Source organism: Bombina bombina, chromosome 9 (genome assembly GCF_027579735.1).
Source record: "Bombina bombina isolate aBomBom1 chromosome 9, aBomBom1.pri, whole genome shotgun sequence".
Lineage (NCBI taxonomy): Eukaryota > Metazoa > Chordata > Amphibia > Anura > Bombinatoridae > Bombina > Bombina bombina.
Genome location: NC_069507.1, coordinates 108,004,175 through 108,029,258, shown reverse-complemented (window position 1 = coordinate 108,029,258; position 25,084 = coordinate 108,004,175). Strand labels below are relative to the sequence as shown.

Sequence of the window (25,084 nt, the reverse complement as noted above, 5' to 3'; positions counted from 1 at the left end):
AATTAGATAACGGAAGTAAATTAGAAAGCTGTTTAAAATGGTATTCTCTATCTGAATCATGAAATACAAATTTTGGGTTTAATGTCCCTTTAAGTTTCATTGCAGGTACCTGAAGGAGAGTTGCTGCACATGTGCAAACATAGCAACACTGGAATGCAATAGAAGCTAAACTTCAACATGGCAGCACCCATGACTAGAGGGAGGTGGGAAAAAACTTTAATACTATGCTTATTAAATATGTTTAAAAGACCAGTAAATACAGTAGATTTGCATAATTAACAAATGCATGATAAAAAAGACAATGCAACAGCAATTAGGGGCAAAATGATCAAAGTGCGATAAATGGCGAGAGCATACACTGTCGTCATTTATCATTGCACAAGCATTCCTTGTGAAATGCTTGTGCAATGCTGCCCCCTGCACATTAGCGGCCAATTGGGGTGTCAATCAACCTGATCGTATCTGTTTGGCCTGATTGCTGTCCACCACCTTAGAGGCGGACGAGTTAAGGAGCAGTGGTCTTAACTCTTGTTGATAAATCGGCCCCCATGTCTGAACTTCAAATGAGTAGTAGATTTGTTTTCTGTCAAATTTCAAAGTTATGTCTATTTCCACTCCTCCTGTATCATGTGACAGCCATCAGCCAATCACAAATGCATATACGAATATTCTGTGAATTCTTGCACATGCTCAGTAGTAGCTGGTGACTCAAAGTTTAAATATAAAAAGACTGTGCACATTTTGTTAATGGAAGTAAAATGGAAAGTTGTTTAAAATTGCTGCTCAATCTGAATCATGAAAGTTTAATTTTGACTTGAGTGTTTCTTTAATGTTTAATGTCCCTTTAACAGACCACATACCACAAAGGGAAATCAAAGCAGCAGCAGCCTGCCAGCCAAGGAATATTGTGTGAGGATCTGAGGTAGGGACTTTAGGGACAGGAGTCTGAAATTTGAGGTCTAATAGAGAGTCCATAGAGACTGCAAGACCATGGATCTGATCAGAGGTTGAATGTGGGTATGAGAATAACAGATTAGGTTGCAGGTGTTTTTCCTAATGTGGTTATGTGGCTGTGAGAGGCGTTGCATGACTAGGAGTTAGATCTGATGTGGGTATGTGGTTGACAGTTGAAATGGAGGTCCAGGTTTATAATGTTACGTGGTTATTTTGGCAGACAGTATCGTTGCAGTCCAAGGGGTCTGGTTTGAATGCAATGCTCATAAAAGGCTGCCAGCCCCTACTCAATTCTCTGTCAATAACACTAAAAGTAATCCCTTCTTGCGTTAGTTTCTTTTAGAATGTGTAGCTGAGAAAGTGACCACCTGTAAATTATTGCTATAGTTTGCAGCCATTTACATAGCCCATGGTAAGTCAGAATTATATAGCATATACAGCTCAGTCATCATATTGTCATTAAACATTAAAATGCAATTAAGCTTTATTTAAATACAATTCTTTGGGTCTTCAAAATCTCAGGCAAAAAAAGGTAGCTAATTGAATCAAATTCCAAGATGGATCCTGCTGTTCTAGACCATTTTCAATGCTGCAGGGAATCAGGCTAAAGCTTGCAAGATGATCTGAGCCAGATCAAACGTAACTAATGAAAGGCACTGCCAGTGACTGTGAATGGGCCAAGTCAGCAGAGTGGAGTGAGAGTGTGTGAGCAACATACTGAGACTTTGCCATTGTATGTTAGAGTAGGTGAGATCTAGGCTCTGGCAAAGGCTACACCAGAGGAAAATGAAAGGGACACAGCTTGTGGTACAGTGATGAGAGGGGTGTATGACTGTGAGAGGATGATCTGTACTGAGGCAGGTAGGTAGAGCCTCAATTACTGCATGAAAATGTTTTGTTTCAGGTACTGAGGCATGGGGAATAGAGGAGTATACAATTATAATTAATTTGTTGGGCAGTTAATCTGTGCTTCATTGGGTACATCAAATCTCTAGAAGCTTCCTGCTACTGTTTCCTAATTCCTGAGCTCTACCTAAATCACAACATGGTTAAACAAAGAGTTAAAGGTACACTGTACACTAGATTTTTCTTTGCATATATGTTTTGTAGATGATCCATTTATACAGCGGAGTGTTTTTGTAACATTGTATAGTTTTGCTTAATTTTTAATAACATTGTGCTGATTTTCAGATTCCTACCCAAGCCCCAGAGTATCAGATGTAGACCCAAGTCTACAGACTCCTGCTTGCTGTAATGGGTCTTTTCATATGCAGGGAAGGGGGGGGGGAGGGTCTGTTCTTTCTGCTTTCTCAGCCACTTACAGTGGGTGTCCCAGCCTAACCTCATCAACAATGATAAACTGGGAGCTTCTAAGTAAGTTTTTAAAAAGGTTCTATACTGGATTTTTAGATCAGTATCTGTTCATATTCTTCTTTATAGTAGTGTCTATTACATGCAGTTATATGAAAATTGGTGTATATTATCCTTTTAAAGTTAGCACCATATTTTCAATACATTTCCTAAAATGAACATGGTTGGTAAATTGGCGGGGCGGGTGCACATCTGCTACATTTAATTGGCTTTAGGGGACATGAAACCCACATTTCATGCTTTAGTAAGAACATACACATTTAAACAACTTTCTAATTTACTTCTGTTATCTAATTTGCTTAATTCTCTTTATATCCTTTGCTGAAAAGCATATATAGATAGGCTCAATAGCTGCTGATTGGTGGCTGCACATAGATGCCTCGTGTGATTGGCTCACCCATGTGCTTCGCTATTTCTTCAACAAAAGATATCTAAAGAATGAAGCAAATTAGATAATATAATTGGAATGTTGTTAAAAATTGTATAATCTCTATCTGAATCATGAAGGAACAATTTTGGGTTTAGTGTCCTTTTAACTCCTTATAACTGTTTTGTGCAGTTTTTATTTTAAAAATTATGATGCACATATTTGTATTTTATTTTGAATTACTGTCATCTTTATTGGGGGGGGCAATTGGGACAACTTTTTTTTTCCATTAAGCAGAGGTCTGAAGTCCAAAGTGAAACTGCAAGCTTGTGGGAGCATTAACAAGACACTTGTATTGGCTGGTTATTTAATGTTAGCCCCTTTAAGGGTGCTCCACTTGTAATCTAGCCCATTATTTTTAGTATAGCAAAGATATTTCCTCTAAGAGTCATTTTTTAATAATCTTTATGATCTGTATGAAAGAAGTGAAAGGGTGAAAACATTTAACATTTCAAACATGTCTTCAAAAGGCAGTAGACGCTGGAAAAATTTACTCAATAAGAAGAATGCATTGTCTTTTTTTTTTGTGTGATATTTTATCTTTCGCTATGTATCAGAAATGTGTTCATTTTCCTAAATATAAATGCTTTGTATAGTCTAGAAACATGTTTTTTTATTATTAAATTGTCCTTACAGTTTCTGTAGCCAAATATGATATAAAGCAAAAGTTGAATTTATTTGTTTCATAATAATCCAATCACACAGATGTCAAGATTTCGTTTTGGAAACAAAAATTTTTCTAAAGAGCCAAAATTATGTTACACCTTCCATTGCTTCTATATATTCTGTAGCAGTCATTGAAAGATAATTATTTGACATAGATTGTCTTGATATTTAATTTAGTTTAGTGTTTCTTAAACGACTGCAGTCATGTAACCAGTTTTAGTGTGCTCTAAAAACCATTACATAATTTCTGGACTTAAAACGTATTCAAAATGAAAACAGAATCCCAGCCTGCGTTCCAGCAGATTAAATTGTTAGGCCACACATAATTTTCTTGCTCTTGCAATTACTCCCGAAGATCATAATATAGTATTTGGTTCCATATACCATTTGGTTCCATTGTAAGGGCTCAATTGCTGGGGGGAGTATTACAAGTGGATGGATACAAATTGTAACAAAAACATCTTAAAGGGACAGTCTACTCCAGAATTTGTATTGTTTAAAAAAGATAGATAATCCATTTATTACCCATACCCCAGTTTTGTATAATCAGCCCAGTTATATTATTATACTTTTTACCTCTGTGAATACCTTGTATCTAAACCTCTGCTGACTGCCCCCTTATTTTAGTTCTTTTCACAGACTTGCATTCTAGCCAATCAGTGTTGACTCTTTGGTAACTCCATGTGCGTGAGCACGATGTTATCTATATAGCACACATTAACTCTAGCCCTCTAGCTGTGAAAAACCGTCAAAGTGCCCTGAGATAAGAGGCGACCTTCAAGGGCTTGGAAATAAGAATATGAGCCTACCTAGGTTTAGCTTTCGACAAAGAATACCAAGAGAACAAAGAAAATTTGATGATAAAAGTAAATTGGAAAGTTGTTTAAAATTGCATGCCCTATCTGATTCATGAGAGTTTAATTTTGACTAGATTGTCTTTAAGGCAACCAAAACCTTTTTAGCGTATCCTATAATTTTAATGGGTAGCACACAAAGCAATATTAGTTTGCTCATTGAGCTCATATAACAATTTGTGAGTTAAAGAACCACTAAATACAGTAGAATTGAATAATTGACAAATACACAATATAAAGTCAATGCAATAGCACTTACTATGAATTTGAAATGAGCAGTAGAATATTTTCTGGCAAATTTTAAATTGAATCCAATTTTCTCTACCCCTGTACCATGTGGCAGCTATCAGCTAATCATAAAATGCATGTATTTTATATACTGTACACTTTTGCACATGCTCAGTAGGTGCTGGAGCCTCAGAAATCGTGCAAATAAAAATAATTGCACATTTTGATAATGGAAGTATATAGTAAAGTTTTTTTTTTTTTAATTGCATGCTTTATCTGAATTGGGACATTTTTATTTTGACTTTGTAGCCTTTTAAGAGTTGTGCTTGAGCAGAAGCCAAAATATCTCTATTTTTTTTAAAAAGCAGTAGGCGAAATGCGTGTCAGGCATTCGCACTGCTCCACATAATACATTTTATAATTGTAGGCCTTAATTGGCGTAATAGATATTTTTAAGAACTTAACCTGTATTATATCTGAGGTTATATGAGACAATTACTTTTAAGGGTGACGATGGGCAGTAAGCAGTAGTTGACATATAACCAGCATAGCGGTGATACCGAGCGCACCGTGCCCCTGACCTGGGGTGTTTTGCTACTCCCGTCTTTCCACCACCTTTAAATGTACGCACCATAGAGTTAACAATATAAGCTCTGATTGTATTTATATTTAATGTAATTGATAATGGGTTTCTTGTTCCCATGCGTATAAGGAGAAGCTAGTGGTTTCCTTACAGTACATTAGTGTGTTCCTTTTCAAATGCACGGTTTTTAACACCTTTTGTTTTTCTATATAGTTTAGATGGTTCTATGCCATCCACTATATACACTGGTGCTCACACTTGCCCTACCTAACTCTTTCTAATTTTTGGCTATACAATGACATTTAAGAGGGCTTACTAGATTTAATCAGACCTAGTGCTCTAATTAATAGAAGCTTTATATTTGATAATGACATATGTTGCTCTGCGGTTCTAAACTCATAGAATAAACGCTTACAATGAAATATATATGGTATAGATACGTTTAATATAGTGTTCTGATATTAGTTAGTAAGTCTCAGATTTGTCATAATATCCACCCAATATATATTTGTTAGGGTATCTCTGTGTGTTTGCCACCTATTAAGAAATTTGATATCCGTGATCTCACATTTTAATTGGATTATATCAGTAAAAGTTGTATTTTAGGTTTATTTTGTCCTCTAGCTCAATAATATATGTTACCTAGGCTCTTATCGTAAGTGTGCCACACAATACCTCTGTCTCTATCTCTCTCCCATTTTTATAAACTCATGTTTTGGTATTAGGCACTGCCCTTTAAGGATACATAGGTTTAACCTAAGGGGATCCCCGTTTAAGAGATCTAGTCCCTTCCCTCCCTTCCTCTATTTTAGGGGTTTATTGATAGGATAGGACATTCCATGCCATGCTAAGGGTGCTAAAGCCCAGCGCAATTAGGACGGCATGGAACTGATATTTTATACAGTGATCTTGCAGCTATCCTATAAGTTTGTAGAAGGATTAAAACTGTTTTCCACAATCTTTCAATATAAAGTGCATTATTATTAATGTTAACTGTCCCTTTAATTTGCAATAACAGTAATATTTGTGTGCTCTACTCTAGACCTAAATGTTTTGGGCATGCAAATCTGTTTAATGTGCACTATTTTTAAATTTTTTACACTGCTTCGGTCCGCTCTTCATATATCTCTTCCAGTTTTTCAGGACTGACTGCAAGGTACTGTGTTCAAAGGGATATGAAACCCAAACATGTTCTTATGTGGTTTAGACAAATCGTACCATTTTATAAAAGTTGCCAATTTTCTTCTAGTATCAAATTTGCTTTGTTCCCATGATATTCTGTGTTGAAGAGATACCATCTAGATTGAAAGTTCCCACAGGAACAGGGCACTCAATTCCCCCTGTAGTTTGTTTAATTTTGTCCAGTGTCTTATATTGTATTGTATCACTGTTGTACTTTTATCTTTGTACCCATGGACAGCGCTGCGGAATCTGTTGGCGCTTTATAAATAAATAATAATAAATAATACCTAGGTAGGCATCTGGAGCACAACATGGCAGGAAATAGTCCTTGCTTTTCAACAAAAGATACGAGAGAACAAAGAAATATTGATTATAGAAATGAAATAAAAAGTTTAAAAAAAACACATTCTCTTATCTGAATCATGAAATAAAAATGTTGGGTTTCATATACTTTTTAAGTTTAAAAATCTACCTAAACACTGTAGCATTTTAATACAGTTATACGTTATAAGGGGTACGCTTGCACCAAATAACCCCTTGAAAAACATATTTGTACATAAATAAATGTATTACTTTTATGAATGGCTTAGTTATTTTTGCTTCGTGGTAATTATAAAGAAAATGCATTGTATAATGTGTCAGTTAAATAAATGAATGGACAAGAAGCTTAGTAAAAAGCACGGTGGTATTGGCAGTAACACAGGTTTCTCTGGGAGGCCACTCTTGGATGCCTTTTTTGGAATTCCATATCTAAGAAATGGAATACTGCACACAGTGAAGATCTTGCACAGTGATTTCCGAATTGCCCGGCTGTGAGCTTTGCAAGTATCCGTTAATGTGTTGTTATTCAATTAAGTATTCTTATTTTAATTCTTTAGAAATTTTCCTTCATAGTTTATATCACTCTTCCGGCTTAACTCTGCTGGATTTTTTTTTATGTGTTATGTTGTAGGTCACATTACGCAATCCTTATTGCCTACACAGTGCCCAATTCCTTTTAAGCGTGAACGTTTTGGATCTAACAGTAAGATGTAAACATTCTCAGCATTTGTTTCCAGCCAAGGGCAGCTGCGTGTGTTTCATATAGCAGGGTAGAATAAAGGCATTATATGCTAAATTTACTGAATAAATGACATCTTTTCAATAACGTATGCTGCTAGTATACATTGCCCCAAGTTAGACCTCCATGTTGATTTTAGACCACCAGGCAATAAATAAGAAAATATGCTGTGACAATGCTTAAAGCAAGAAATACAATATACTGGTAAGATATGTTCAATGAATAATTCCATTACCATTATAACTTTGTGTTAAAGGGACAGTACACTGTAAAATAGTTTTTCCATTAATGTATTTTAAATGACTTGTTATACCAACCGCAGAGTATAAAATATTTGACAAATTGCATTTTCATGCTTATTTGTGTATATGAAGTAGCTGATTTTGTGCTTTGAAACCACAGCCTATTACAATGGGTTGAACTTAAAGGTGATATCATATCTCATTTTGTTATCACTTTGTGTACACATACTTGCTTCCTTATCTTTTATTTGGCTGGAACACCAAAGCGCAATACTTAGAGAGAACAGTGGAAAATTATCATTTTATTACATAACTATCCTGCAGGCAACTGAGAGTGTGACTTCTTCTTCTGGCTGTGTTTACTTAGGCTTGTTAGTAGCATATACTCCAGTATCAAAACTTTCAGTATAGGTGGCGATACCACAGGCTGAATCAGCTATTTCAAATGCTGAAATAGGAGTAAAGGAGCTACTTGTAACCAGTTTAATACACTCTAGCAGGTAAAGAGGATCATTGGAAATAATTTAAAGGGGAGACAATTTTGGGATGAACTGTCCCTTTAAGTGTAATAGTTTATTAGATTTATGGAGGAAGAAATACTTATTTGCTGTGGCTTTGTGTTCTTGTCAGCTAGTGAAGCATTGGGACACATTTAAAAAAATAAAAATAAACACATTATAATATATGTAGGTATATCTATTATATAGAAAACATGAATGATTTACCCAAACGTAGATCAGACTGTAGTATGAAATACCATAATAAGTAGATCATTACAGCTGCACAATAAGGGGTAGATTGATTAAATGTCGCTATAGCAAATCATGTCCGCTCGACATCGCTAAATGCCGACAGCATACGCTGTCCGTATTTATCTTTGCACAAGCTTTTCTAGTGAAAGGCTTGTGCAATGCCGCCTCTTGCTCATGGTGGCCAAACGGCCTGCTAGCAGGGGCTGTCAATGATCCCGATTGGATCGGGATGATTTCAATCCGCCATCTCAAAGGTGCTGGATAGGTTAAGGAGTATCGGTTATACGATCGCTGCTTCTTCCATTTCAGGTGAGCCTGAAACGATTAACCTCCGAAGTAGAATCCGCTGCTTAATAAATGGAGCCGTAAATCTGAGGGAGACTCCACTAAAATCCCATTTTTTAAAGGTGTATAACTCTTCAGTTCAGCAATAAATGTGGGTGACAACGTTCTGTTGCTATATAGAGTAACTCATCAGCCAAGTCTAATTATTTTTTAAACAAATAAACATCTCATCTGCTGCAAGTGTTTTTTTAAAAGCCAATCCAAGCTTCAGTCCACAACTAAGAAGGCTCTCCACTGTCATAATGTTATTGTAAAGAACATTGCTTTGCAGTTAGCTGCCAAAGCCAATAAGGGACTTATATGTAGCAGGGTTGAGAAGTCAGCAGGGTGCATTTAGAGATATGAGAATAAATGACACAAATAGGGGGCAAAATAAATAACGAAAGTATATTGCAATTTTTTTTTTCATTATACATAGCTAAACATTTTAAGGCCCATTTACTATTATGTAGATGGACAGATTCACAATTTATTATTGCACAAGCGGCTGCATGTGCAACAATGTCCCAAAATGGTGCAAACGTGAGCTGTCAATCACCTAATCTAGTACAAAAAAAGTTTCTATTTTACTTCTATTATCGAATTTACATAATTTTCATAATATTCTTTGTTTAAGAGATATCTAGATGGGTAGCGTGCACGTGCCTGGAGCACTAAATGACAGGAAATAGTGATGCCATCTAGTGCTCTTGCTAATGCATAACATTGTTGCAAAACTGCTGCCATATAGTGCCACAGACACGTGAACACTCCTGAATTTACCTTCCTGCTTTTTAACAAAGGATAACAAGAAAATGAACTTTATTTTATTATAGATGTTGTTTAAAATTGAATGTTCTATCTGAATCATGAAATAAAATTTTTGGGTTTTATGTCCCTTTAAAGAAGGCACTTTAAGATGGTAACCTCCACAAATCAAATGTCTTCTATATTATGCTACAGCATCGATCCTCATGCTCTATTTCCCTTTTTCACAAATGAATCCTGTGTTTAATGGAATCGCCAAATTTAACACCTTCGCTACCGGGAATTTCAGAGAAAAACTCGCCATTAATACCAGAGATTTGTTAGCATTTTTGCTATCATTTAAACTGAAATACACACCTTGTTTTTTTGTTTTTTATTTAGCTATCCAAACTATATATTTTTTTAGTAGAAAACCCAAGGTACTGATCTAGGCCCATTTTGGTATATTTTATGCCACCATTTTGTGCCAAATACGATCATATAAAAAAACTTTTTCACAAACTTTGGGTTTCTAACTGAAATTGTTTAAACACAACTACTGCAGTCATAAGACAAATGGTTGCAAAAGCTTCTGTGTGATCCCCTTTGTTCTGCATGGCTTTGCCATTGCTTTTTGGTTATTAGAAGGCTGCTAATTGCAGCTGCGTACCACACTTCTGGCACGATAGAAGGGTTAGATAGCTGGCAAGGGTAATAGCATTCTAGTTTATTTGTATCAACATTAGACATCAACCAGTCTCATCTTTTGTCATTTATATATACAGAGGATATATTAGATCTGTAAATTTGTAAATTGTGTGTTTAATAAATGTTATGATGCCTCAAAATAAACTGTAATTTGTTTTATTTTCCTATGTTAACGTGGGGTTTAGGTGTAAATTATACACAAACATGCACTTTTGTGTTTTATACCAGTAGTTATTAATGAAATTAAATCACATCATTTGGTAATTTTGTTTATGAGAAGGTCTGTATTTTGTTTATCAAATGGTAAAATAAAAAGCCTTAGTTCAGTTGGAACAGTGCAGGAAATTAATATAAGCCCTTTGGGTGGGTTGTTATGACAATTGTTGATTTCATACCATAGCGACGCAAAAGCAGCTTTTCTGGTAATCTGTGGCTTATATGGATTTCAATTTTATATTTATAAAATCTCCTGTTTTGCTTAATTAACATCCAAGGCCTTGTTAATGAGCAACACTCCATAGAGAAATTAATTAACCCTTATAGTTCTATATTTTTTGGGGGAATATTATTTGTTTTATATTGAACTCTCATGGAATACAAAATAGTTAGGGGAATTCAACAAACATTACAAAGGTAAACATGTTTTGTTATTTTGCTCACTTTTTAATTTACCTCTGAAAACTGTATTTTTCCATTGCCCTTGTAGAGGTTGTAGTGTCTTCTGCCGGATTCAGAACCTACACAGTGACTGCTTAATGAGTGTCACTAATAGGCCAATGGAGTTAAAGGGACAGTTTACTCAAAAAAATTGTCCCATTTAATTTGTTCCCAATGATCCACTTTACCTGCTAGAGTGTATTAAATTGTTTACAAGTATTTTATTTACTTTATATTGGCATTTGAAATAGTTGATTTAGCCTGTTGAATCCCCACCTATTCTGGTTTCTGGTACAAGCCATAGATAAGCTGTGTAAACACAGCCAGCAGAAAACAATGACACTCCTAGTGGGGTATAGAAGAGTTAAGGTAATAAAATGTTTATTTTCAATTGTTCTCTCCAAGTATTGGTCTTTGGTTTACGGACAGATTTAAGATAAAGAAGCATGTATATGTACACAATATGATAAAATAATAAGATAAAATTATACCTACAAGCTCAACCCATTTTATTAGGTTGTATCTTCAATACACAAAATCAGCTATTTCATATACACAAATAAACCTTAAAAAGCTAATTCTCATTCATTTTATTCTCTGCGGTTGGTAAAAAAAAGTAATTTGAAAAACAATTTTATAGTATACTGTCCCTAAGGTGAACGTTGAACATATTTTATCTTTTAAAGGTTTTCAATACACACACCTCAGTGTGATATTACAGGCAGCTCTCAGAGCTTGTTTGCACTTGCAGCCTACCGCTGTACCAACAACGGGTCATGATGCGCAATAATCTTACAAGTGGTTGCGCAATAATGATTACAAGTGGAGCTCTAGCAATATAAACTCATGAAAACGCACAATCTGGTATTACAAGTCCATGATAAAAAAGAATTACCAGAGAATGTTTCGCTCGGCCAACATCTCTTTAGCGCACCCTTTACTTTCAATGAATAATGCAAACATTGCTCATATTACAAGTTGTGAGTGCAACTGGAAACCCGAAGTAAAATGTTAGGGCTAGAATGAAATGATCACAAAACACATGTTAAACATATTATAATGAAGTATTACACTGAAGGAGAGATGCTACACATGTGGTATCCGGTGAAATCAAGGATTTAACTTGGCATAACTAGAGGGAGAATAACCTTAAAGGTTAAAATTTTCTTTCATGATTCAGATAGAGCAGTGGTTCTCAACCAAAGTTACCTCAAGGCCTGGTAAATTGGTAAATTTTAGCTGGACATGTCCAGGGCCCGGTAGTATATATATATAGCAAGCTGCAAGGGCGGGCTGATCATCCAGGCAAATAGGACCTTGGGCGAGGGACCAGCAAGTAGGGGGGACGAAAAATGGCATCTCCACAGTTCCTGGTGCGTTCCTTAAGCTGGAGTTTTCAGTTGCCTTATCAATAACTAAGCAGTTAAGTGTGGGTTTAGTGGGGGCCCTGGAGTGTGGGAGGGTCCTGCCGGAGGTCTGTCGCTGTGAGGGCCATGGAGTGTGGGGTCTGGCCCTGGAGGTTTGGGACCCTTTCTCTGGCCCTTAATGTTGGGGGTAGGGCAGGGAGGCTACCATGTTCATTTGCATAAATTTGAATACATTTGGGTCAGTGTGAGACAGTTTTCCAGTTGGGTCTCAGTCTGCCCCTGGTGTGCAGTGGGGTAAGAGTGTGCAGTGGGGGCATGACAGGTTGGGGCCCACCAGCTGGGCTATCACAGCCCGGTACTGGGCCACGGCCCGGCTGTTGAGAAACCAGGAGATAAAGCATACAATTTTAAACAACTTTCCAATTCACTTCTATTATCAACTTGTCTTTGTTTCCTTGTTATCCTTTGTTGAAAAGGGGACATAAGTTCAGGAGTGTGCATGTGTCTGTGGCACTATACGGCAGCAGTTTTGCAGCAATGTTACGCATTAGCAAGAACACTAGATGGCAGCACTATTTCCTGTCATGTAGTGCTGCAGACATGTGCACACTACCCATCTGGATATCCTTTTTTAACAAAGAATAACAAGAGAACGAAGCAAATTTGATAATAGGAGTAAATTCGAAACTTCTTTAAAATTACATTCTCTACCTGAAGCATGATAGAAAAAAGTTGGGTTTCATGTCCCTTTAATGCTAAGCTTATGAAATGAATTTAGTGTTTAATGTCACTTTAAGACAAAATATTGAAAGCTTGTTGACTAAGATGAAATATGAAGTTTGTAACAAACTATTTCACGCCTGTGTATTGTAAATATTTTCATTTTTTCTTTTTCAGAACGCCCGCTGGGTTCAACTATGGCATCAAATAACTTACCACCGAATGCAGCAGGGCTAAGTAAAGAGTTGGTTGACCTACAGTACCTTATTCAATTCCCAGAAGAGATTGCAAGCATTCTTACTACTCAAGAGCAGGAGATTTATAGAAGAGTTTTACCCATAGACTACCTCTTCTTTTTGACCAAAGACCTGGGTAATTCAGAATGTGACTCTAATCTTAGAGACATTAAAACCTCCTTATCTGCCTCTCTGTTAAAATTGAAGAGTGAGGAACACAATACTGTGGAAGAACTTGTGGCAAGATTTAATGAGGTACGTTTTTTTTTTTTTTTCCCCATGAAATATGTTTTTCCAGGAAGTACTTACTATATATTCTTATGACATTTAAAAAAAAACAACTAAACTCCACCCAGCCCCCTCTCCAAACAATTAAAGGACCACTCAAGTACATAATAAAAAGACAATGCAATAGCACTGAATTTCAAATAAGCAGTAGATTTTTTTTACTTTTTCTCCCATTTTCCGGCCCCCTGTATCAGGTGACAGACATCAACCAATCAGAGACTAGTATACATATACCCTGTCAGTTTGTGCACATGCTCAGTTGGATCTTGTTACCTAGAAAGTGTGTATATAAAAAGACTGCAAAATTTGACAATGGAAGTAAATTGGAAAGTGTCTTAAAACTCCATACTCTAAATGAATCATAACATTTTGTTTTGACTTGAGTGTTGCTTTAATTATTAGTGGGGGGGGGGGGGGGAATTCTTTGAAATAGAAATTCTTACCAATAAAGGCCTAGATTACAAGTGGAGCGCTATTGATAGTGCAGGTTGTGCTATCCATATAACTGCCCTGAGGTAAGAATAACGCACAATCTTGTATTAAAAGTGAATGGTAAAATAGTTCAACTAGATAATGATAGCGCGGCCGTTTGCTTTCAATGGATAGCGCAACTGCGCTAACATTGCTCATGTTACAAGGGGTGAGTCATGTGTAACACTTAATAATTCTGAAAAGTTAGCGTGACTTGAGGCCTGAAGGAAAGTGTTAGGGCTAGAAAAAAAGTACATTAAAACATATTAAAATAAAGTATTTCACTCATATTTATACATAGGCGACAAGACTATGAGGCACGATACTTCACATGAACAATACAGTCTTTGTGAATTTCAAATAACTGAAGGTGATGTGGGCGAAAAATGCCCAGAACACCCATGATCAGCCCCCACGTTCGTGTTTGCAAGGTCTCTAAGATGCCTCTCCTTCTTTCATTCATTTCATTTTTAATTGATTTGCAGAAATGTGTAAAAGTGTTAACTGGAAATCAGTGAGAGGACTAAACCTGACATTTAAGGGCTTAGTCGGAGAGCCTGGCTTAATACAACAAAAGTTGGTGCAAGACGGGCAGTTGCAATTCTCCAACTGTGGGGTCTAGATGAGATGGTGTAGAAGATCCAACTGAAGTCTGTGCAGAGATACGAGATGGATTGGTGAAACTTTCCCTCTGTGGAGTTGAGCTATAGTTCGAGAGTTAGAAAAGTCTAGAGAGACAAGGTTCGCTCCTGCGAACCTGTCTGCCCGGCATCGAGCAGCAATACGATGCCCGCACTTACCATTGCACAAGCTGCTGCTTTGCAGTGGTGCCCCCTGCTAGTTCACGGCTGTCTTAGGAGCAGCAATGCACTACTGTGTGCTAGCTGCTGATTGGTGGTTGCACCTACATGCCTCTTGTGATTGGCTCACCAGATGTGTTCATCTAGCTTCCAGTAGTGTATTGCTTCTCTTGACCCTGCTCTTCAACAAAGGATTTTAAGGAAACAAATCAAATTTGATAAAAATAAATTGGAAATTTGTTTAAAATTGCATGTTCCGTCTGAATCCTAAATTTTCTTTCTTACTGTCCGTTTAAATTACAGTACAAGCAGACAGAATAAGTATATTACAAAAAATTCTCACTATGCATCATTTTTTTTAGGAAATATTTTGAGATTAATATCCCTTTAATATTCTCTATGAATTTGATTGAAGCATTGAGTGGAGTGATGTGAGATAAATCAGTTACAATTACTTCTATCATGGTTATCACTATGGATTAATAAACGGGTTAATAAAAGCTTATTATCTTATACTTATTGATAACAGCTATCATTGTTGTATACATAATCTCTTTGATTGTTAGATCATTGTTAACCCTTTTCGTGTCGGGTCTAAATTGTTTGCATCGGAAAAACTTTCCGATGTAAACAAATTGCACGATTGCAAGGTTTCAATGATGGGGTCAGGGGGGCATCCCTATAATGCTAGGCACGCCCTCCATGCCGTGATCCCAATTTGTAAGCTTGGTTGGCTTCAGTAAAGCCAAACGGCTAAGACGTTCCATGCCGTCCTAACGGCGCTAAAGCCCAGCGGAGTTAGGACAGCATGGAATGTCCTAATGTCGGAAAAAGGTTAAATTAAAACTTAAATCTTCATATTTGAACTACTATTTATATATGACAACTTTATTTAATACATTTTACTTAAAGGGACAGTATACTGTAAAATAGTTTTTCCCTTAATGTGTTTACAATTGCTTTTTTTACCAACTGCAGAGTAAAAAATGTATGAAAATTAGCTTTTTAAGGCTTATTTATGTATATTAAAGCTCTGATTTTGTGTTTTGAAGCCACAACCTAATAAAATGGGTTGAGCTTGTAGGTATAATCAGATCTCATTACTGTATCACATTGTGCACATATACCTGCTTCTTTATCTTATATCTGTCCTTAAAACAATCACCAGTACTTTGAGAGAACAATGGAAAATCAACATTGTATTACCTTATCTCTGCTATATCCGACTGGGAGTGCAATTTCTTCTGCTGGCTGTGTTTACAAAGCTTATCTATAGCTGGTACGCGCGGCCACAAACTTTCAGAATAGGGGGGGATACCACATGCTAAATCAACCATTTCAAATGCCAATATAAGGGTAAAGGAGCTACTTGTAAACAATTTAATACACTCCAGCAGGTAAAGTGGATCATTGGGAACAAATTAAAGGGGAGAATTTTTTTGAGTAAACTGTCCCTTTAAATAACACTAGATTCAAAATTAAAGACAGAGCATGACATTTTAAAGTACATTCCATAGGTGCCAGCATTTGAAAATATTTATTTGCAGCACAGCCACGCCCAGGTATGATTTGCATAACTTCGCCCACTCCAATGTACCCCAAAACAAGCCCATAAAATTCTAGTAGTATAATTTAGCCATACTGACTGCTTAAAGGGATAGGAAAATGTAAATTTCATGAGTCAGATGTAACATGCAATTTTTAAATTCACTTCTACTTTGTTCTCTTGGGTACCTTTATTAAGAAGAATATGTGCATATTCTCAGGAGCAGGCAGCAATGCACTACTGGGAGCTAGCTGTTGATTGGTGGCTACACATGTTTGTATTTTGTCATTGGCTCGCCAGATTTGTTCAGCTAGCTCCCCACAGTGCATTGTTGCTCTGGAACAGTGTTTTTAAACATTTTTATCAGTGTAAAGCTATGTTTCAGTGCTATCTTTTACTAATAAAGACACATACATACCCCAGAGCTCCTATGAGCCTAGCCAAGTTTACTCTTCAACAAAGAATACCAAACGTTTGAAGAACATTTGATGCCCTTGTTTCCGTGCGAGCCATTAGGCTCGCCGGAAACAGCAGTTATGAAGCAGCGGTCTTAAGACCGCTGCTCCATAACTGGTCTGCCTGCTCTGAGGCTGCGGACATCAATCTGCCTGATCCTATATGATTGGGCTGATTGACACCCCCTGCTAGCGGCCTGTTAAAGGGACATTAAAGAAACACTCAAGTCAAAATTAAACTTTCATGATTCAGACAGAGCAGCAATTTTAAACAACTTTCCATTTTACTTCTATTAACAAAATGTGCACAGACTTTTTATATTTACACTTTTTGAGTCACCAGCTCCTACTGAGCATGTGCAAGAATTCACAGAATATTCGTATATGCATTTGTGATTGGCTGATGGCTGTCACATGATACAGGAGGAGTAGAAATAGACATAACTTTGAAATTTGACAGAAAAAAAATCTTCTACTCATTTGAAGTTCAGACATGAAGGGCCGATTTATCAACAGGAGTTTAGACCGCTGCTCCTTAACTCGTCCGCCACCTCTGAGGCGGCAGACAGCAGTTAGCCCGATCGGATATGATCGACTTGATTGACACACCATGCTAGCGGCCGATCACCAGAACTGCTTGTGCAATGATAAATGCTGATAGCATATGCTGTTGGATATGATCCGCTGAACGGATCATGTCGGACAGACCGATGATAAATTGGCCCCTCTGTCTAAATGATGACATTTTAATTTTGACTTTGGTGTCCCTTTCACCTGATATATAAACTATACACATATTTATATGTTTTATAAACTACAGACTTATTTGCTAGTAGGTTTATAAAACGGTGCTGTTTCTCCGGAACCATTACGAAATGTAACATACTGTGTTTTTATTTATCTGAGTTTCTAATCTACTCATGTATATAGTATATTAAAAGGACCCGCAAGGCAGAACATACAGTGATCTGAGATGACATTGCAGAAAATGCAGCATGTCTGCAGAAAGATCAGAACCCATGCAAGTACTGTCACTGCTTTAACTTCACATCTCTGCTCCATATTAGACAGTTCTCTTCAAACAGAGTTGTGCTCTGGTTGCACTGTGTAAGATTTCCTTACATAGTGCTGTTTGAAGTTAACAGTCATATATGCAGTAGCGCTAAAAAGCAGCAGTGTATTGATTATTTACTGGCTCTTTTTTCAAACCCTCCCCTAGCCTTTCCCAGTCTGCAAAGCTGTTTGTTCTGAATGTAAGACGTTCTTATGAGCATTGCACCTTTTTTCTTACTACGGTACATTTCTATGTTATACCAAGAGAAAAGGAAAACATTTTAATCAAGAGACATTTTACAGTTTCATTTTTTTTTTTGTCTGCAGCTAATTTGCAATGCAATTTTCATCTACTGCACTATATTATAAAACGTTAAAATGGTTTTATTCTTTAGTTAACCAACACATTGCAATTGAACTGGTGCTTTAGTGTAACTTCCTAACTTAAAATTGAATTTTACTTAAAATGACCTGCAGAAAAACTTTCACTAAAAAAATCTCATCGCAGAAAGTGAAAAAAGGTTCTGCCTCTGGGAAAAGGACATTATACACTAGATTTTTCTTTGCATAAATGTTTTGTAGATAATCCATTTATATAGCCTATACAGGGTTTTTTTTTGTTTTTGTTTTTTAAATGTATAGTTTTGCTTATTTTTAAATAACATTGCTCTGATTTTCAGACTCCTAACCAAGCCCCAAAGCTTTAGAAGTATACTGATGTATGCCTACTCCAGCTTGCTCCTGTTTGTGCAAAGAGTCTTTTCATATGCGGGGGAGGGGGAAGAGTCTGCTTTTTTGCTATAGAACCACTTTCAGTGGGTGTTCCAGCTAACCTTTTCAACAGAGCTAAACTGGGAGCTTCTACGTTTTTAAACGGTTTTATACTGGATTTTTATATCAGTTTCTGTGCATATTATTCTTTATAATAGTGTCTATTACATGCAGTTATATGAAAATTGGTGTATACTGTCCCTTTAAGCACAGAATAAAATCTTTACATTTTAATGTTTGCTAGTTTTACATAACTAGAGTTGTGGCATAACTATCGGAACATCCTCTTAGACTGAACTGTATTTCTAAATGTTCTTGTTTATAAAAGCTGAAGAGAATTCTTAAGCAGAAAGTTATGTTTTTGTTGGCTTCATAGTATGAGTGCCTGATGATTTCTTCCTGGCTATACTAAGAAAAAATATCTAAGTTTATATACACGGAGGAAGCCAGAATAAAGTTTAGAATGACAGAAGGCAGATATGTAATCTGTGGTAGAGATATTTCTCTTTTTTCTTTGACCTGGGCATAAATTGTTTTAAGACCATATTCGTTAATAATACTTTTGAGAAATACCAACAAGGATCATATTAATAGAAATAATTTAAATTGAAGATTTTAAAAATAGGGGTAGATTTACCATTGTGTGGACCGACATGATCCGCTGTAGCGATCATGTCCGCTGCACATTGATAAATGCAGACAGCATACGCTGTCTGTATTTATCATTGCACAAGCAGTTCTGGTGAACGGCTTGTGCAATGCTGCCCCCTGCAGATTTGCAGGGGTGTCAATTGACCCAATCATATTGTTGTATGCAGCCTCAGCCTCTTAAGACCGCTGCTTCTTAATTCCTGTTTCCGGCGAGCCTGAAGGCTTGCGTGGAATCAGAGGCATTGGGGCCGATACGGAACTTGTTAAATCGGCCTCATGGTGTGCAATTATTAATAAACTCCTAGATTACGAGTTTTGCGTTAACAGGGGTGCGGTGCTAACGAGCAGTTTATTCTCACAGCTCACCTACAGACAGCGCTGGTATTACAGGTTTTTACAAACCCGGCGTTAGCCGCAGAAAAGTGAGCGGAGAGCAAAATTTAGCTCCACATCTCACCTCAATACCAGAGCTGCTTACGGTAGCAGTGAGCTGGATAAACGTGCTTGTGCACGATTTCCCCATAGGAATCAATGGGGAGAGCCGGCTGTAAAAAAACCTAACACCTGCAAAAAAGCAGCGTAAAGCTCCTAATGCAGCCCCATTGATTCCTATGGGGAAATAACATTTATGTCTACACCTAACACCCTAACATGAACCCCGAGTCTAAACACCCCTAATCTTACACTTATTAACCCCTAATCTGCTGCCCCCGACATCGCCGACACCTACATTATATTAGTAACCCCTAATCTGCCGCTCCGGACACCGCCGCCACCTACATTACACTTATGAACCCCTAATCTGCTGCCCCCAACATCGCCGAACCCTACATTTTATTTATTAACCCCTAATCTGCTGCCCCCAATGTCGCTGCCACCTACCTACACTTATTAACCCCTAATCTGCCGCCCCCAACGTCGCTGCCACTATAATAAAGCTCTTAACCCCTAAACCTGTCTAACCCTAACACCCCCTAATTTAAATATAATTTAAAAAAATCTAAATAAAATTACTACAATTAACTAAATTATTCCTATTTAAAACTGAATACTTGCCTATAAAATAAACCCTAAGATAGCTACAATATAACTAATTATATATATATAACATAACATAATTATATATATATATATATATATATATATAACATTGTAGCTAGCTTAGGATTTATTTTTATTTTACAGTCAACTTTGTATTTATTTTAACTAGGTAGAATAGTTATTAAATAGTTATTAATGATTTAATAGCTATCTAGTTAAAATAAAGACAAATTTACCTGTAAAATAAAACCTAACCTAAGTTACAATAACACCTAACACTACACTACAATTAAATTAATTCCCTAAATTAACTACAATTAAATAAAATTATCTAAAGTACGAAACCCCCACTAAATTACAGAAAATAATAAAATAATTACAAGTTTTTTAAATTAATTACACCTAATCTAATCCCCCTAATAAAATAAAAAGCCCCCCAAAATAATAAAAAGCCCTACCCTATACTAAATTACAAATAGCCCTTAAAAGGGCCTTTTGCGGGGCATTGCCCCAAAGTAATCAGCTCTTTTACCTGTAAAAAAAAAAAGTACAATACCCCCCACATTAAAACCCACCACCCACACACCCAACCCTACTCTATAACCCACCCAAACCCCCTTAATAAAACTTAACACTAACCCCTTGAAGATCACCCTACCTTGAAGTCTTCCTTGAAGTCTTCACCCAACCAGGCCGAAGTCCTCAACGAAGCCGGGCAAAGTGGTCCTCCAGACGGGCAGAAGTCTTCATCCAAGCCGGGAAGAAGAGGTCCTCCAGGCGGGCAGGAGTCTTCATCCAGACGGCATCTTCTATCTTCATCCATCCGGTGCGGAGCGGGTCCATCTTCAAGACATCCGACGCAGAGCATCCTTCCTCGCCGACGACTACCCGACGAATGAAGGTTCCTTTAAGTGACGTCATCCAAGATGGCGTCCCTTCAATTCCGATTGGCTGATAGAATTCTATCAGGGGGGATTGGGTGGGTTTTAGAGTAGGGTTGGTTGTGTGGGTGGTGGGTTTTAATGTTGGGGGGGTATTGTACTTTTTTTTACAGGTAAAAGAGCTGATTACTTTGGGGCAATGCCCCCCAAAAGGCCCTTTTAAGGGCTATTTGTAATTTAGTATAGGGTAGGGCTTTTTATTATTTTGGGGGACTTTTTTTATTTTATTAGGGGGATTAGATTAGGTGTAATTAGTTTAAAAAACTTGTAATTATTTTATTATTTTCTGTAATTTAGTGTTTTTTTTCTTCGTACTTTAGATAATTTTATTTAATTGTAGTTAATTTAGGGAATTAATTTTATTGTAGTGTAGTGTTAGGTGTTATTGTAACTTAGGTTAGGTTTTATTTTACAGGTAAATTTGTCTTTATTTTAACTAGGTAGCTATTAAATAGTTAATAACTATTCTACCTAGTTAAAATAAATACAAAGTTGCCTGTAAAATAAAAATAAATCCTAAAATAGCTACAATGTAACTATTAGTTATATTGTAGCTATCTTAGGGTTTATTTTATAGGTAAGTAGTTTTAAATAGGAATAATTTAGTTAATTGTAGTAATTTTATTTAGATTTATTTAAATTATATTTAAATTAGGGGGGGTTAGGGTTAGATTTAGGTTTAGGGATTAAGAACTTTAATATAGTGGCAGCGACGTTGGGGGCGGCAGATTAGGGGTTAATAAATGTACGTAGGTGGCGGCGATGTTAGGACGGCACATTAGGGGTTAATAAAATTTAACTAATGTTTGCAAGACGGGAGTGCGTCGGTTTAGGGGTTAATATATTTATTATAGTGGCGTCGATGTCCGGTTCGGCAGATTAGGGGTTAACGCAAAAAACTGGCTAACGCAAGACTGGTAATCTAGCCGACATTTTTTCTTCAGTATGTGATCTTTATTTTAGAAAATAAATGCAATTACCAATCTTATGGTTTTAAAGCTCAAAAGCAAACAATTAAATATATTGATATAATAAATACATTTACCGAAGTAATGGTTTTAAAGCTCAAAAAAAGTGCTGAAATTTATTTTTGTAAGAAATATTTTGAGGCTGAATGTTAGGAAATCTATGGTTGCATGTATTTTGCTTCAACTTTTTAAAATCATTGTATGTTGCATTACAGTTAAAGGGGTCATGAGACTCCAAATTTTTCTTTCATGGTTCAGATAGAGCATATAATTTTAAACAGCTTTTTAATTTACTTCTATTATCAATTTTGCTTCATTCTCTTAACCCCTTAGTGACCGAGGACGTGCAGGGTACGTCTGAAAAAAAAAGGCAGTTAACGCCTGACGACATACCCTGCACGTCCTCGGCTAAAGTGAGTGCTGGAAGCGATCAAGATCGCTTCCAGGCACTATTACAGTACTGCAGGGATGCCTCTATGTCTAGGCATCCCTGCAGTGCTGTTACGGAGTGCCGGGACCGGAGCGATCACTCCCCCTTGAGTGATCACTTCCGGTTTTGCTCCACGTGGAGCCCGGCAGTGCAGCAGAGCATCGGAAGCGATCGGACACGCTTCCGATGCTCTGCTAGTGTGCTAAGTGCCTCGGTGGGTCGAGGCACTTAGTGTATTAATAAAATAAAAAATGGGCAAAAAAAAATTAAAATATAAAATAAAAAAGCCCCCACATATAGCCCCCCCCTCCCCCATGAGGCTTCCAAAATGGCGATGCCCAGTGCATCATGGGGCCTCTGGGGGTGTCCCTAGCCTGTCTCACCATAGGGGCAAGCTAGGGTCACCCAATCTGAGCCTTCTTAGAAAAAAAAATAATAATAATAAAATCTCCCATTTGTCTGATCAGGTCAATATTTGTAAATATTGACTCTGATCAGTGTGGATCTCCCTCCCTCTCCTCACTTGCTATTTTGTTGGAGAGAGAGAGAGACCTGTATTTTAGCAGAGAGAGATTTATTTCTTTTATTTGTTAAAAAATTTAAAATCCAAAGGCTCTTTTCAGAGCCATTAACCCCTAGCTTGCCAGTGATCACTATAAATCACTGGCAGTAGCACAGCTGCACTTTTTTTTGCTGTCTGTGCATTTTTTTAGGGGTTAATTTTTGTTGTTGTATTTTTTTTTAAAAACCCAAAGGCTCCTTTCAGAGCCATTTAGCTAATTTAATTTAATTTAAAGACTATTTAACCCCTAGCTTGCCAGTGATCGCTATACATCACTGGCATTAGCATAGCTGTACTTTTTTGCTGTCTGTGCATTTTTTAGGAGTTCATTTTTGTTGTTGTAATTTTTTAAAAACCCAAACGCTCCTTTCAGAGCCATTTAGCTAATTTAATTTAATTTAAATAGTATTTAACCCCTAGCTTGCCAGTGATCGCTATAAATCACTGGCATTAGCATAGCTGTACTTTTTTGCTGTCTGTGCATTTTTTTAGGGGTTAATTTTTGTTGTTGTAATTTTTTAAAAACCCAAAGGCTCCTTTCAGAGCCATTTAGCTAATTTAATTTAATTTAAAGAGTATTTAACCCCTAGCTTGCCAGTGATCGCTATAAATCACTGGCATTAGCATAGCTGTACTTTTTTGCTGTCTGTGCATTTTTTTAGGGGTTAATTTTTGTTGTTGTAATTTTTTAAAAACCCAAAGGCTCCTTTCAGAGCCATTTAGCTAATTTAATTTAATTTAAAGAGTATTTAACCCCTAGCTTGCCAGTGATCGCTATAAATCACTGGCATTAGCATAGCTGTACTTTTTAAAAAAAAAAACCCAAAGGCCATTTAGTTAATTTAATTTAATTTAAAGAGTATTTAACCCCTAGCTTGCCAGTGATCGCTATAAATCACTGGCATTAGCATAGCTGTACTTTTTTGCTGTCTGTGCATTTTTTTAGGGGTTAATTTTTGTTGTTGTAATTTTTTAAAAACCCAAAGGCTCCTTTCAGAGCCATTTAGCTAATTTAATTTAATTTAAAGAGTATTTAACCCCTAGCTTGCCAGTGATCGCTATAAATCACTGGCATTAGCATAGCTGTACTTTTTAAAAAAAAACCAAAGGCCATTTAGTTAATTAATTTTGGTTTTCTGTGACAGATACAATAATGTCAAAGAAAACATATAGTGCTGAGGAGGCATATGCCATCCTTGCGTCAGAGTCAGATGCCTCTATGTCTGACTCAGACCCCAATTTTGACCCTGCCATATGCTCAGATACATCATTAGATGCAGTCTCAACTGATAGTGATGTATCTGTGGCTGCTAGCCCCCCTGCCAGCCCCCCTGCTAGCCCCCCTGCCAGCCCCCCTGCTAGAAGGAGGCATGTTGCTGCCATTGCCGCTGAAGAGTGGGTAACGCCTCATCTCCAGAGGCCAGATATCCCACCCTTCACAGCAAATGCTGGCATAAATATAGATGTGGCAGGTTTTAGCCCCCAACAGTTTCTGGAGGTGTTTCTGGGTGATGATGTATTGGGGAACATTGTCGCCCAAACTAATTTATATGCCCATCAGTACCGTGCTGCAAAGCCTGAAACATATTTGGCAAAGCAGCAATGGGCCCCCATCAATGTGCCAGAATTTAAAAAATTCTGGGCATTAACTATGCTGATGGGCATCATAAAGAAACCCTCCGTTCGCTCCTACTGGAGCAGTAGCCCCATCTGCTCTACCCCCATTTTCTCCCAGAGTATGTCGAGGCAGAGATATGAAATGATTCTTCATTTCATGCACTTCAGCGACAACAGCCTGTGCCCCCCTAGGGAGCATCCCCAATTTGACAGGCTGTATAAAATCCGCCCCCTGATTACCCACTTTTCTGCCAGGTTTGCAGAGGCTTATACACCTGGAAGGAATATATGCGTTGATGAATCCCTGATGAAGTATAAGGGAAGGCTGGGATTCAAGCAGTATATTCCTTCCAAGCGCTCCAGGTATGGGGTAAAGGTGTATAAGCTCTGTGAGAGCGAGACTGGGTATACT

General features: G+C 37.1%; 1 protein-coding gene across 1 annotated transcript in view; it reads left to right on the top strand.

The window, feature by feature from the left end:
* Nucleotides 1-25,084, top strand: part of PLCE1 (phospholipase C epsilon 1) — a 702,162-nt gene that overhangs the window by 409,480 nt on the left and 267,598 nt on the right. Inside the window, 1 exon segment of the mRNA XM_053692317.1 lies at nt 13,020-13,333. Coding sequence (XP_053548292.1) covers nt 13,020-13,333 — 314 coding nt within the window.